General features: G+C 40.9%; 2 protein-coding genes across 10 annotated transcripts in view; both read left to right on the forward strand.

The window, feature by feature from the left end:
• alg13 (ALG13 UDP-N-acetylglucosaminyltransferase subunit) overlaps nucleotides 1–15,934 on the forward strand; it is a 131,122-nt gene that overhangs the window by 12,290 nt on the left and 102,898 nt on the right. The window lies entirely within an intron of this gene.
• Nucleotides 3,275–4,036, forward strand: LOC128635358 (uncharacterized). Its single transcript, XM_053687963.1, has one exon. The coding sequence runs from the start codon at nucleotides 3,275–3,277 to the stop codon at nucleotides 4,034–4,036; it is 762 nt and encodes a 253-aa protein (XP_053543938.1).

The raw sequence follows: 15,934 nt of genomic DNA on the forward strand, positions 1-15,934 counted from the left end.
ATTTTAGTTTCACAAAATAAATAAACCAGAGTGTCAAAATAATCACAGAATATGTTACAAATTCCAGCTAATATTGCATAACTGTAATTATCACCTACTAACTGGGAAAAGCATTCAAACTGACTTCTGAGACTTCAGAGTTTCTGCAGGCACCAATTTCAGATGTGTTATCAAGTTCAGATTGTCACTGATCTTCAGATTCATTGACAGTATTCACTGGATATATTTGTCCCACATTAGAGTATGCCTGCCAACATGGCATGGGAAGCTGACACAAGCTCTATCAAACCAGACTGTGCATGTTCAGAAACAAGCCTGCTGAATCATCATCGGCAGGGCATACTCTACTTATCAAGATGCGGTGAAAACCCTCTCACTGACCACTCTCCTAGAGAGAAGGAGCTGTGTAAAGTCTTTCAACCTTCTCAATTCTTTTAGGGAAAGACTGCTACCCCTTCAAGGCCCAGATATTATTCTGGCAAACCAGAAAGTGCAGACAATTACAGAAAAGAGATCCAGAAGAAGCACTTATTCCATCCTTAATAAGAATTTTAAATGCAGAGTTATAGATTGCAGAGTTATAGGCTGTTTTTATCTCCGTTTTACTGCATTTATTTATTTATTTATTTATTTTATATGTTAGGTGTTCATGGAAGAGGTGGGTCTTTAGCTGTTTTTTGAAGATGGTGAGAGATTCTGTGGTCCGGATTGAGGTTGGAAGTTCATTCCACCACTGTGTAACAGTTAGTTTGAATGTTCTTGGAAGGGATCTTGAGCCACGCTGAGTAGGTACTACTAAGTGTCGGTCGTTGATTGATCGCAGATTGTGTGAGGGAACGTAAACCTTCAGGAGAGTGTTCAGGTTGGAGGGTGCTGTTCAAGACAAGGTCTTGTAGGTGAGCATCAAGGCCTTGAATTTGATGCGAGCGGCTACAGGAAGCCAGTGAAGTGAGATGAAGAGGGGTGTGACATGGGTTCTTTTGGGCTGGTTGAAGACGAGGCATGCTGCTGCATGGAGCTGGCCGGGAGGCCCTAGAGTAGTGTACAACACCTGTACAACATCAAGAAAATCAGACCCTGCCTCACCGAACAAGCTACACAGATACTAGTCCAGGCTCTTGTTATCTCAAAACTGGACTCAAAAAACTGGTCCAGTTTTGAGATAACAAGAGCCTGGACTAGTATCTGTGTAGCCTTTTCGGTGAGGTAGGGTCGGATTTTCTTGATGTTGTACAGGATGAACCTACAGGACTTTGCAGTTGTTGAGAAGTGGTCTGAAAAGGTCTAGCATCGAGAATCACCCCAAGGTTCCTAGCCATCCTGGTTGGCTTGAGTGTGATTGAGCCGAGCTGTACAGTGAGGTTGTGGTTGATTGAGGGACAGGCTAGGATGACGAGAAGCTCAGATTTTGCCAGGTTGAGCTTAAGGTGGTGTTCCCTCGTCCAGACCAAGATGTCCGACAGGCAAGCAGAGATACGTGCAGAGATGGATGGATCGTCAGGCTGGAAGGACAAATACAGCTGGGTGTCATCAGCATAGCAATGATATGAGAAGCCATGAGACTCAATCACCTGCCCTAAAGATGTAGTGTAGATAGAAAAGAGCAGTGGACCCAGAACTGACCCATGTGGAATGCTAGTTGTGAGTTGCTGAGTTTCAGAAATACCTCCCCTCCATGATACCTTGAAGGATCTGTCTGAGAGATAGGATCCCACCCAGCACAGAACCGTTCCGGTGATTTCCGGTGAGTATCTGATGGTTCACAGTGTTGAAAGCAGCAGAGAGGTCGAGTAGGATGAGGACAGATGATCTAGAGGTTGCTCTTGCTAGTCATAAGGCTTCAGTGACGGAAAGCAGAGCAGTCCGTGGAGTGATTGCTCTTGAAGCCAGACTGCTTTGTGTCCAGGAGGTTGTTCTGTGTGAGAAAATTGGAGAGTTGATTAAAAACGGCTCTTTCAAGAGTTTTGGAAAGAAAAGCGAGGAGGGAAACATGTCTGAAGTTGTCAACCACAGCAGGGTTAAGTGATGTTTTTTTTGAGCAGCGGGGTAACCCGGGCCTGCTTAAATGAGGTAGGGTATGTGCCAGTAGAGAGGGATGTGTTAAAGATGTGTGTGAGTGCAGGTAATAGTGTGGGAGAGATGGACTGAAGAAGGTGAGAAGGGATAGGGTCAAGAGGACAGGTTGTGGGACGGCTAGAGAGGAGGAGTTTAGAGACATCAGACTCTGAGAGGGGAGGGAAGGAAGTCAGTTGGGAGTTACATGGAGAAGGAGCCGGTCTATGACAAGGGCTGACGCTTCCGCCTCAACGTTTCTTAATTCTTAAATACTGCAGTGCTTCACAGCTGAGCACACCTCTTTAATTAGCAAAACGAAGAGTAGTCACGTGAATGAGCGACTCTAGACCGAAACCGAATTTGAATACCGGAATTAGCCTTAATCTAGCAACATGTACACAGCTCATAGCAACAAGGAAGCGCAGTTACAGCTTCTATCTGACAATCAGTGCTAAAACTATGTCAACTTAAAAAATCCAGAAAGAAACATTTATCAGTTACTGTTCACCTGGGTGAATAATCGCTTTTGCTGTAGGTACAACTGGCAGGCACACTAATATAGGCCTCAAGTACTGAGCACGCCTCTTTAATTAGCAAAACAAAGAGAAGTCGTGTGGACGAGCAACTCCCAACCAAAACCGAATATGAATACCGGAATTAGCTTTAATCTAGCAACGTGCACACAGCTCGTAGCAACTTGTAGGTGGTGGTCTAACTTTGGTTGCCCTGGAACAGTGCTGCAATTCCTGTGAATGTGAACACAACTCATACTCTGGTCCACAGAGTAAAGTACTTATTTAGTAAATATAATTACTAGTAGTACTAGGTAGATGGATGAAGTTCCTGTAATGTAGTTCCTGTTTTCGAATCATTTGCCAGGAGCTTCTTGCTTGTGTTGGCATTTAAATGATACTGTTCCTCTCTTTTTAATCATTAATTTTGTGGTCTTGTTCTCATTTATCGTTTTTTCACTTTCCCTTCTGCCATATTAAAAAAATTTTGAAGAACACGTTTGCTTTTTTGACTAAAGACAGCAAGTGGAGTCTATCCACATCGGATCCATCTAAAATAATATCAATGAATCATATGTTTCACACTCAACATGGCAAACGTTCAGCTTGTTCAGTGTGTTGAGTGCAGGATGTTTAGTCATTCTTCCACTGTCATTAGTAATAGCTTTATTTGTGCCAAGTGTATATTAGTTAGCTCTCTGATGGTGATGATTGCAACATTAGAGGTATGCATCCAGACTCTAGAGAGGGTTAGTGAGAGTGAGAGCAGTGAAGTTTCTGTAGGGGAAAGTCTGGATGCCTCAGGCAGAGATAACAATCCCCCAACTCCGGTATTAAAGCGCGCACAGCGGGGTGAATGGGTGACAACTCAGGGGCATAACTGCAAAGCCAAAGCTAATGCTAAGGCTTGCCCACAGGAGCAGCACTCTGCTCTGCTTCACATTTCCAACAGGTTTGCTCTCCTCAGTGAAGCACCCACTGAGAAACCTGAAAGAGCTCTGGTTATAGGATACTCTGTCTTAAAACATGTGAAATTAGCTAGACCTTTAAGGGAAGCTTTAGTTACAGGTATACTGGGAGCCAGGGCACCGAACATAGCAGGTAATCTTAGGGTTTTAGGAAAGCACTGGTTTTCAAAGATAGTTATTCACGTTGGAGCTAATGATATACCCCTTCGGCAGTCAGAGGTTACTAAGAACAGCATTGTAGAGGTGTGTAAATTAGCGAAGGCGATGTCTGATGCAGTAATATGCTCTGGCCCCATCCCAATGCAGTGTGGCGATGTAGCTTACAGCAGGTTATGGTCACTGAACTGCTGGATGTCCAGGTGGTGCTCCAAACACAATGTGGGCTTTATAGATATTTGCAGTAGTCTTGAGGGCAAGGTTGGCCTGTTAGGGTGGGATCCCACTCGGGAAGGTGCTGCTCTCATTTCTTGCAGCATAGCACATAGTCTCAGGCCTAGCTAATCAGTGATAATCCAGAGTCAAGGCAAGAAAGCAGACAACAGGCTAAACTGACTGTCCGCTAGCTGCACTGAGTCATTACATAGGTTCCACAATATTGTGTCCCCCGAGCTAAACAAAAATGTAGAAATAGTCAGAAAGTTCTTTTATTAACCTAATTAATATAAAATTAGATCATACTGAATGCACAGCCAGCATCTTTGATCTGAAGCTATGACTGTTAAATATTAGATTTCCAAAGCACTGATTGTTAATGAAACCATTACTGATCAGGAGTTTAATATAATGTGTTTAACAGAAATATCGATTAAACCAAATGAGTACATAACACTAAATTAAGCTAGTCATCCTAACCCTATTCCTGGCCGCTGATCTGGGTTGTGTCTACTTGTTTGTGTTGCTTGACCTTAGTGCAGCTTTTGATATAATTGATCATACTATTCTCCTTGGTAGACTAGAAAACATTGTTGGTATTTAAGAGAACGGTCCTCTCCCGACTTAGATTTTATTTGACTGATTGCTATCAGTTCATAGATATAAATGGTGACTTCTCTATGCAAGGTTCTGCTTTAAGCCCACTGCTTTTTCTTTATATATGCTACCTCTGGGTCAAATTATTCGTAAACATGGAATTAGCTTCCACTGTTATGCTGACACGATTGTATGTTTCAGATAAAGCACGCCACAGTACCCGAGCAGACTTTTGGTCTTGGTCTTTTATGATCCACCATGCCTACTTTGATCAAAAGGTGCAGGCTATTTGTTTGTACCTTAAATAGTGAAGGCTACAGCAGACACAGTCTCAGACTCAAGGGACTCAGACAAAGTCTCAGTGTTTAGGTCCAGGCTGAAAACATATTTGTTTAGTCAAGCTTTTTGTGAATAGTTTGTTTCTTAGATCAGCAGCACATCTAGAGGGCTCACAGGCATAGAGTGTTGTGGTGAACTGGGATGTTTGGATGCTGACTCAACAGTTGTGATTAATATATTGGTTAACTATGATGCATAATGTGAAATTAACTCCTTCATGCTATTCATTCTGGGAGCAACCAGGATGAATATTATGGCCTGACGGACATTAAGGATAAATCTTATAGCATGAAGCACATTGGAGTTTCAACCAGCAAAAGCTCACATGAACAAAATTACAATTACTGCAATTAATTAGAAATATCATACAACATGTGCTTGCACTTTTGATTAGAAGGGAATATGTCCCTAATCTGGATTTATATTTGATAACCAATCTTACTTATGATTGCTATGGTAAAGCTGCATTATTCTTCCATAATAATAAATTATAAATTTCATGGTGACCACTCTGAAAACCTGCATTCCTTCTAAAATATACTATAGCTAAAGAAATATGTAAAACAATAGGGTTAAAGGTACAAGCTTGGTGGTGGTGGTGGTGGTGGGGGGTGGGGGGGGGGGTGGGGGGGTGATAAACACATTCTGGAACATTCTGGAACTTTTATTTCACTGTACCATCTCAACAACAGAATAATGCGACCTGACAATAATGACAAGACAACATGAAAAGAAAAAGAAGGGGAGGACAGATGCACTGCTTTGAAACTTTGAGACATGGAAACTATACACGACAGCTTTTTTTTTTTGGTTAATTTACATACATTACACCATGTCTTTTTAAAACCCTGAATAGTTTATTCAAATAAAAGGTTTATTTATTTATTTATTTATTTATTTATTTATTTATTTTTTAAAGCCCCTCTTTCAGGGGCATTCAGTAAAATGGTGGAGGGGGAGATGGGCTGCTGCCAAATATTTCTGAAATGGCTTGTGCTGAGGCAATCTGAAGATTAAAAACCATCACTTGAATTACAATGACACATCACAAAATAAAATTAATGCAGTATTTTCATTAAAAGGATTGGGTCCTGGAGTGTTTCACGTTCCATTAGGTGAAACACCCCCGTGTACAATGATTGTTGTGATGAAGAACTTTTAGGCAAGTACATTACACCATTACACCATAGATGTGTGTCCTCAGCAAAGTTTCAAAATTAAGAAAGATATTTTATTTAAAATACCATGGATATGGCCAATATGGCCAATCCTTAAACATAAAGTTAATCTTTCCCTTCTGTATGTATTCTACATCATATATGCTATTGAAACTTTGGAGGTTCTAAAAAAAACATTTAAAAAATATTTAGATATGTCTTGATGTGTTGATGAATGTCTTGTTTGGTCATTCAGTATATTTTCCACACATTATTGTTGTTGAGTGCTCAATTTGGATGGAAATTATTCACCTATACAAACAAACAAAATCAATCAATCAGTCACTCGCTATTTTCTATAACCAGCTCTAGGACCCATGAGCTCTTTTGCATGATAGCAAAGATGATACATGGCCTTATTCTGTAATAGGGTTGTCACGATACCATAAACATATCTTACATACTATACCAGCTGAATTATATATATATATATATATATATATATATATATATATATATATATATATATATATATATATATATATATGAACTAAATTTCACATTTTCCCATTCCTTCATCTTCACTATAATGTCAAGGTGAGTGACAGGAGCACTGTTGCCAACAACTTTCAATGGAAAATTGCTAAAGTCACTAGATGATGTCATGCGCTAATTAACACATTCATTACATCATCACGTCATATTGGTCTCTTGCATTCTAGTGTCAGCCCTTTACATCTGTTTGACAGTATCTATGCTGTGATTTTGGCTATATGTAAAATAATCATTCAGAGAGAAAGTTAGAAGTGAATGAATGTGCTGCTCCATTCTGCCACTTATTGAACGGAGTAGCCACAGAGAGAGGTGAAGGTGCAGTGGGAAAGCAGGACCTCGCACTCACAGGGCAGTACTGGCCACTCTCTTCTACAGAAAGTAGCTAATGTTTGCTCACAAACTACTAGATAGAAAATGACTAAAAATGGCTATTTTCAAGGTTTTCCAGTACTTACATTTCAAAAAAACTAGTTCAAGCACTTCAAGCGCTTTATACAAAAACTGATTTTAGTATTTACATACAGCATTTAGCATAATATGAGCTTACTTACTAGCAACATTGTCTTACTTGGTAGCAAGCAGGAAATCTTTAAAGATTAAAGTAAAGAATTTTACTGTCACTAATCTTTATGCAAAAGCAGTGAGATGTGTCCTTTTAGCAAAAACAATATTAACTGCCACACATACAACATTACTTACAGTACTACGGTACTACGTACTACGTACTACGTATGGTACTATGGTACTACGACGATACTACCATTTAAAAAAATACAGTGACATCTGCGGTATTTTGAAGCTATATTATCGCGATACCACCATAGTACCAGCATACCGTGCAACCCTATTCTGTAATACTCAGTTTTCCATCACTGTTGCTTTGTCCAATAACCAGTCTTGCTAAAGGGAGTAAGTCCTAATTACTTCTTACATTAATGGCAAAAAGATGTTCGGAGCCTGCAGAAAAGAAAATCTCTATTAGAATTAATGTTATGATATGTTTTGCTTTTCGTTATGGGAGCTCTCACCAGAGAAGATAACCTCCTTATTAGCAAAAGATTTTTAATTATTGCAATTATTTCAATATCCTCTCAATCAAACCATTAGCTTTACAGGCAGATTTAATCACTTTGAAATGCCAAACTACAGTGTCCCTGAAATTTTAAAGCAATTTCTGAAACAATTATTACAGTTTCTTCTTCTTCTTCTTCTTCTTCTTCATTCATCCTCGGTAAATATTTTATCCTAGTCTGGGACATACTAGATCCTAATTTATAGTCGCCAATCCACCCACTGGCATATTTCTGAGAGATGATATGAGGAGAACATATAAATCTCCAGTTCAGGTCTGCCTTGAAGACTCTGAAGCTGTGAGAGAGCTACCCACTGAAAAACTAAGCCACAAATTATTATCCATCCATCCATCTTCTACCGCTCACTCCTTTTCAGGGTCGCAGGGGAACCTGGAGCCTATCTCAGGAAGCATCGGGCACAAGGCGGGGTACACCCTGGACAGGATGCCAGTCCATCGCAGGGCACATACACACTCACACACCACGGACACTTTAGACACACCAATCAGCCTACCATGCATGTAGGCTGGGGAGGATGTAAGAGGAAACCCCCGCAGCAGGGGAGAACATGCAAACTCCACACACACACGGCCCTGGCGGGAATCGAACCCCGGACCCTGGAGGTGTGAGGCGAACGTGCTAACCACTAAGCGCCGTGGTTAGCGTGTTTGCCTTAGCCGTAGCATAAATATGCCTCTGCCCTGTGTGCACTAAGAGTTTGCATGTCCTCTTCATGATTTGCGGCTTCCTCTGGGTACTCTAGTTTCTCCCCCAGTCCAAACACATGTTGTAGACTGATTAGCATTTTTTTTTTTTTTTAAATATGTAGTGTGTGAATTAATGTGTTGTTGTACCCTGCAATAAGTTGGCACCCCTTTTAGGATGTTCCCTGGGATAGGCTCCAGGCTCCCCCATGACCCTGTGTAAGATAAGCTGTATGGAAAATGGATGGATAATTCAGTAGATAATTTCTGCAGCTGAATTGTCCTTGGAAATGTACTTTTACAGACAGAAGATGGCTGATTAAGTACTTTAAATATGCCAAATGCCACCATGAACATGGATAAAAGGTTTGTTTTTGGAAAGCAAATATGGCCAATTATGTCTAACAGTATTTACAAATATAAGATATCATGACAGCAATTCAGAAATGATCCAAAATGAGCAGAAAATTGAAAACGAATTCTCTGGGTTTACTGCATTATTTGCATTATAGCACCATCTGCTGTAAACTACAGTTTTTCAAAGAGGCAGAAGTCTAATCATGAGGTCACCTATCAACTGTAACTCACAGTTAGGGATTTTGATTATTTTATGAGCCAATCCAAATAATTAAAAGTGATGAGCTAAATTAAATCTCACTAAAGCCTCATTTTAAGAATGCCAGTTACATCTGAAGCAAAAACCTTTCTTTGGTACTAATCTGAAGCACCCCTTTTCTTTCGTCATGTGCACATGGATTAGTAATGCTGTTTTTAAAAATTTGTTTATTGGGTGTTTTGGTCATGAAAACAGACCTCTGTTTCTACTAAGAATTGGCTTGGTCATATTTATTCCAAGCCATATAAATGTATTTTTTCATGCTTCTACAAGGTGGACCACAAGTCTTAGTCTTATCAAGCATTTTCTACAGCAGATAAGTTTTTGAACATATTAGTGCAAACATATAAGAACTTTTTCCTCATGAGCCCCACTTCCCATGCACTGCACCACCCTACATAAACAAACAAACAAACAAACAAACAAACAAACAAACAAACAAACAGGAAAATAAAATAAAATAAAACATGAAAATAAATTTTTTAATACATCATAAGTGACTGGTAAATACAGTGAACAGTAAGAAACATAACAATACATTTCTTATATAATCCTTTTACAAATAACATTACTGTCTATTGTCCCTTGTAAAGACATGAATGTTTTCTGACCAGTGACTGTGGGTGAACATCATAACAGGGAGCCAAAAGTGAAGCTAAAATGCCTCTGATGCCCTTTAATGGCTGGCTGCAGTATAATTTATAACCCTACCCTATAATTGAAAATCTAAATGTTTATGACCAAAAAGAAGATGACTTTTCTTTATTTTTGCCTTCTGTTTTTAAAATATGAAGCTCCTATGCAAAACGTGTGAAGATAGTGTGGTTGCTCACGGCCGGGATGGCAGAACACAGGCACCTGACAGGCAAATGTGGTGCAAAAGAATGGGTTTTTAAGATATAGGTGCAAAGGTGCAGGTGCTGAGCTTGGGCGTGTGGGCTGCGGTCTTCCCGGAGCGAGGCGTCACAAATAGGCTGGAGCTGCCATGAAGCCGGACCCAGGAAGCCTGGGGGAGGTCAAGGGAGCCGGCGAGAGGCACTGCACAGCCGGGGAGTGTCTCTTGGGAGAGCGGCATCGGCGGCAAGAGCACAAGAGAGACGAATTACTGACTTTGGTCGCAAAGAACGAACTCACCACACCGTCTCTGCTGTGCCCTTTTATAGCTGCTCCTCTTCTCTCAGAAGGTGAGGAGAAGCTGCTCCAGTCATCCGCTGCCAGCCTTGTGTGTTTCTGCTGCCCCGCCTAAGCAGCCATGTGTGCTCATGCTGTCCAAAACAACCGGCAGTTACACGAGGAGAGTGATGTGCAGTGTGTGTGTGGGCTGCAGGCCCACCGTCACAATAGTCATAATAACTTTTTGCGTTATTTTCCATCTCAACTGCCACCTCCTTAACTACCCTTATTTTATCACATGTGGACAGTAAGGCTAAATAAAATGCAATACAGAACATGGAAGTTCCATATAATAAATGAAAATGAAACCTAAGCTTATACCAAATACCAAAAGCAAACACAACAATCTCCAAAACGTATTATTGATAACGTGTCATAACATGTTTAATAATTTGAAATCCCACGAGTTTGAGGGATTTGGCAGAAAGCAATAAATTGTGTGGAAAATTAAAATGCAAAAAAGCACACCACATTTAAACTCAACTTCTTTGTTATACGAAACAACAACCCTGAGTCCTTCCATGCCACATCCAGGCCCAATGCTTCAGCTAACAGCCTGCTGGCTTTCACACTAGCCTTCATGACCCCAGCCAATGAGAATCATTTTTGACATGTTTGAAACGACAACCGTGTGCCTCAGAGCAAGCGGGGGCTGCACATCCAAGCTCTGCTGACTGATGAAGCTCAGCTGGCAGCCCACAGTTTGCTACCCACTAGCCATCTAAGCTATGGTGCTCTGAAGAAGGCTGTGTTAGAGCGAGTGGGGCTAACACCAAGCAGCATGGCTGGAGCTTCTGGGAGATGGCACTGGGGAGGCGGATAAGCTGTTTACATTTGTGCAGATACAGCTGGATGCCTGAAAAAGGTAGACCCAACAGAGTCAGAAAGAGTGCTGGAATGCATAACACCGGAGCAGTACACCCACCAGGGTTCTACTCATGCCCACCCTGTGAAGAAAGAAGCTATCAGTGGTGGGGAGATTTACAGCAACCCTGCTGTTTGGGACAGGGAGTGCAAGTGTACTAGTGCCTAAAAATGTTTGGAAACATTTCTCCCAAGCCTGTTGTTTCTCCCCCTAACTTACTGTATGTCTGTTTTCTTTTTCTCTGTTCCCCAGGGGGTCTCCACTACTACCATCAGTGCTGTAGCAGGGCCCAGGTCTGCTGAAGTTGCATAGAGCTGGGGCATTTTTGAATGTCTCCAAATGGAAGTTGATCAGGTGTTCCCGATCTCTGCTACCATACAGTGATCTTTGCAGACAGACACCAAGGCATGGTTAGAAACCAGAAAAATGTTGCCTGTTTTCCAGAACTCTAGCTAGAATCTCCAGATCATGTCACATATGGCATTACACGACCATGTGCAACAAAACCAGGAAAATCAAATGCAGCAGTGGATGTGTTGGAGCAGGGAAAACACTAAAATGTGCTGGATAGGTGGTACTTCAGAACCAAGATGGGGAGCCTGTGTTCCAATTCTGTGTGATCTCATTACTGATTTTATGTTTTTACTATCTTCCCTCACTAATGTATTATACTCCATATTTAAAGAACTCAACACAGAGGAACTGCATGTGGCAGACCTCTCAGATGGTCATAATGTGTGTGTGGAGGGAGGTTGCACTTTTTTGTAAATTATATTCATGCAGCCCTGACAGAGATCACATAATTGAATGTATGTATTGTATGTATTGTACACAGCAGTCTTGCACTTTGGGCCCCTATGTGGGTTTTCTACAATCAAGCTAACAGATAACCCTTTGGATTAGCCCATTCTGGGCCCACAGCCGTTTTGCCCTTTTGGGCTCCCCATGAGGGTTTACTGTGCGCAACCCCCTGTATCAACAGCACAGGACCATTAAAATGTTATTTTAAGATTAAATGCTCTAGGGCCAGGGGTACTCAAACGTTTTTTTAAATGACAGTCCATATGGCATAAAGTCAGAGGTCCGCAACAATGACAGTAAAATGTAAACAATAAATTGTCCATGGCATAACACAAATTTCATACATTCATATGGTTTCTGACCAAAAAAAAGCCCAGCATGTCTGTCACTGACAATGACAGCAGTCAATGTGAGAAGAGGGAGAAAATGAAGGAGAGTCAAGCTGCCAGCAGAGGCAAAGGGTAGTGCAGCTCTCACTCCTTTTCATCAGGTTAGCAAAGATTTAGGCACATATAAGGACAATGGGTATAAATAACTGTATATTCTGTATGTGACACTCAGGTTTACAATTTACAAAAATTATGGGTGAGATATGAAAAGAAAATATTTAAATCTTTTCCCCTGCAGTGATGGCTCTGTTATGCTGTGCAGTGCATTTTCATGTCTACGAGTGCTCTCAATATATGGTTCAAGCTTTCAGGCTTTTCTTTAAAGATTTCACCCATGAATTGTTGTCAAACATTTTGTGTGAAATTATGCATGGATTTTTGTAACATTTATTTGTATTTCAGCTGCAAACTTGATTGGCACAGGTTCAAATGAAGACAGCCAGAATGTTAGTGAGGGGGATCATGATCCACCATCTTCAGAACCAGAATCAGAGTCATCAAGCAGTTCTTCTGGCCCAGTAGGTCCCGGTGGTATGTGGCTGTTTTCATACTGCAATTGTAATGAATATAATCCAAAGCATAGATTTTTGGAGCAGCAATTACATAGTTGTTCTTTGCCTATCTTGATGACAGTGACCTTATGAAAGTGTAGGGGTATTCACCCTGGTGTTATTTTCATTTGCTTCTTTCCAGACATTTAGCAGTGCAAAGCAGAGGGTTCTGTCTAGCCATCACAGAATTATTCTGCTCCCCTAGGACCTAATGCCTTTGGTTTTCATTTTTCTTCAAATATTGTATTATATTTTATTTTGTGTATATATGTACATTATCCATCCATACATACATTTTCTATACAGCTTATCCTACATAGGGTTGTGTGTGTCATGTAACAGATAATCAGGTGGATGCAAGTGCGGTTTCAGCGTTTTATTAAAGAGAGGCAGGCAGATAAATCCAAATCGATGGGCAAAGAACATGGTCTCAAAACAGGCAAGGGGTCAGGCGATCGGCAAACGGGCATGAAATGGGCTAAAACGAGAATCAGAAACACGAGGACAAAGCAAGATAAAAACCATGACACGAGAATAATGAACAAAAGGCTTAGTGTGTACTGGCGGCGAAACACAGTAACAATACTTCGCCTTGAACAAAGATACACTAGGGGTATAAATACTAAACAAAATCAAAGTGGGAAACAAGAACAGCTGAGAAATTTATGAAATAACCATTAAGGGGTGGAGACAGGACAGAAACCAAAACAAAACACGTGTCAAAAGTAAACACAGTCACTGACAACCCAGATGCATGCGCTGTTGTGCTACGGGCTGAATCATGCTGCTCGCTCTGGCACTCAGTGTGAGTGGAAATCTGTGACAGTGTAGAGCCTATCCCAGGGAACTCAGGGAACAAGGTGGGGGCACCCTGGATGGGGTGTCAACCCAATGTGGGGCACAATATATGTACATTATTCTTAATGAAAAAAAATTATAAATAAAATTTGAAAAATATAAGTTGTGATTGTAAAAGTTTACTTCAAATCGGGAAAGTACTTGAAATTACGCACAGATAAGAACGGACAGGAACACACACACATACACCCCCCCTTTCTATCATTCTATCAACAACGCAGGCAAGCTCACATACACACATTGTATTCCACATTATTACACTTATTTATGTTACTACATGAAGTTTTCAAAGTATTAAGCACTTCCATACCAGCTCCGTACGCATGGAGCTTATAGTCATACAAATTAAATCCAACTTTCTCCAAAAGAATTCTTTTCTCTGAATCTTATCCAACTTATCCAATACTTCAGGTATGGAGCTCATGTTCAGAGCACTAATAAATACATTTTCCCTGTTTCCAAAACTTACACGCTCTCACACCGCACTCATATTATAAGCACATATATTATAAGCACACACATTTGTTAGTACATATTCCATTCATACACCGGGCATGCTGTATTGCACGACCCGGACCTGGGCCCAGGATTTATTCCCCTCTCTATCCAGCCCTGGAATCTAATCTATCTATCTTTTATCTAATCCTTTTCCAGAGGTATTAGAGGTCCCCACCAATGCAGCCGCCACTAGACTGCTAGTCTAGTCTAGTAGCCGGTATCTGGGGTCTGAGGCCTCATTTTCCACCTGCTTTCTATCCAGCCCTGGAGTACTTCTCTATTTCTCTACTCTTTTTTCTACCTTTTTTCCCTTCCTCCAGCGGTATTGCAGGACTTTCACTCACACAACACATATACCATTTCTTTATTACAATTATAAAAAGTACAGTCTACAATCTACACTTCTCTTACCTCTTCTCACTCACTCAAGGTTCTTTTGGAGACCCACTTAGTCTTTCTTCCCACCCCGGGGCTTCTCAATCGTAACAACAGACCACTAAAACAGAGCTTTGACATAACAGGCGTCTGCAATGCCTTTTCCTATATGGCCTGTCTGTTGCTTAGAGAGCGAAGTCCCACGGGAGAGATTCCAGACATGTAGATCTTAGCCCAGTCCCATCTGGGTCGCCAAATGTTGGCTCGAATTTAGCCTATTACCCAAAAACATTTAAAACTTAACTTAGAAGCCAATACTCACATCTACCTCTGAGCCCAGTTGGAGATAGAAAAAATACACCAGCCGTGAGTGAGAAGAAGCAAGGGTCCAGCTTTATTGTTCCATTCCACCACACGAGATCCACACCGATGAGAATTCTCAAAAGTGATCCCAATATCCTGAGCTTAAGCTCCAGTATTTATACTGTATTTACACACTAGATAACCCATAGGTTTCCAGAAAAGGCCTATTTCACTTACCCATAGAATTGAAACCAGGGGTTTTAATTTACACATAAAATCAGAACCCAGGCATTTCCAACAACCCAGGAAACAAAAACCCAGAGTTTCTAGTCACCTAGGTTGTCAAAAACCAGGATTCTCATTTACCTAGGTTGTCAAAAACCAGGACTTTCATTTACCTAGGTAGTCAGAAACCAGGATTCTCAATTCCCTAGGTAAAAAAAATGACGTAAGCAAGACGACTAAACAACCGGGAGGGACCTTGGTCTTATCGTTATCTCGAGGGGGGGGGCAGTTTGACCCAGCCATCCTTATAACTGGCTTTCTTCATGGTTCTCTAAAAATTAAGGCTTTCCTTGCGAGACGAGAATCTTCACCATCTGAATCATGAGTAAGTTATATTTTCCTGTTTTTTCCTGTATTTCTCGTTTATAATTTATTTTCATATTTGCACTATATTTCTTAGTTTATATATATTTATACTACTTGAAAAGCGGTTTACTGTACTTCCAACTTCTTAATATCATTACAGTTCTACTGTCCTGCATATCCTACAATTCTGTTTTTTATAGAGTTTCTCTATTACTATAAGATTCTATTAAAGTTATTCATGTGTGTGTATGAGGAAGAGAGTGTGTGTGTATGTATGTTGTGTCTACCTGCCCGCCCTTGACGGTACGAGTGTGTGTGTGTGTGTGTTTTTAGCACTCCTCAGCTCGTACACTTCTTTTTGACTTTTTTACTATTACTGCTCTTAAATTGCTCGTAATTCCAATCCGCCTAATCCCGCTTCTATGTGTCTAGGTGCCGGTGCCCGTCGTCAGTCCCCTCTCTCTCCGTTACTGGACCTGGATCAGGGTTTGGACCTGGATCTGGACACTCATTACCAGCTTGTGCATCTCACTGCTGATATCATGATGCTACTTAACTATCTTCGCAGCACCCCCCCTAAGA

Source organism: Ictalurus punctatus, chromosome 18, assembly GCF_001660625.3.
Source record: "Ictalurus punctatus breed USDA103 chromosome 18, Coco_2.0, whole genome shotgun sequence".
In the NCBI taxonomy this organism is placed as follows: Eukaryota; Metazoa; Chordata; class Actinopteri; order Siluriformes; family Ictaluridae; genus Ictalurus; species Ictalurus punctatus.

Excerpts from the sequence above, each read along its gene's own strand:
- LOC128635358 (XM_053687963.1), top strand. The coding sequence starts at position 3,275 with ATGATTGCAACATTAGAGGTATGCATCCAGACTCTAGAGAGGGTTAGT.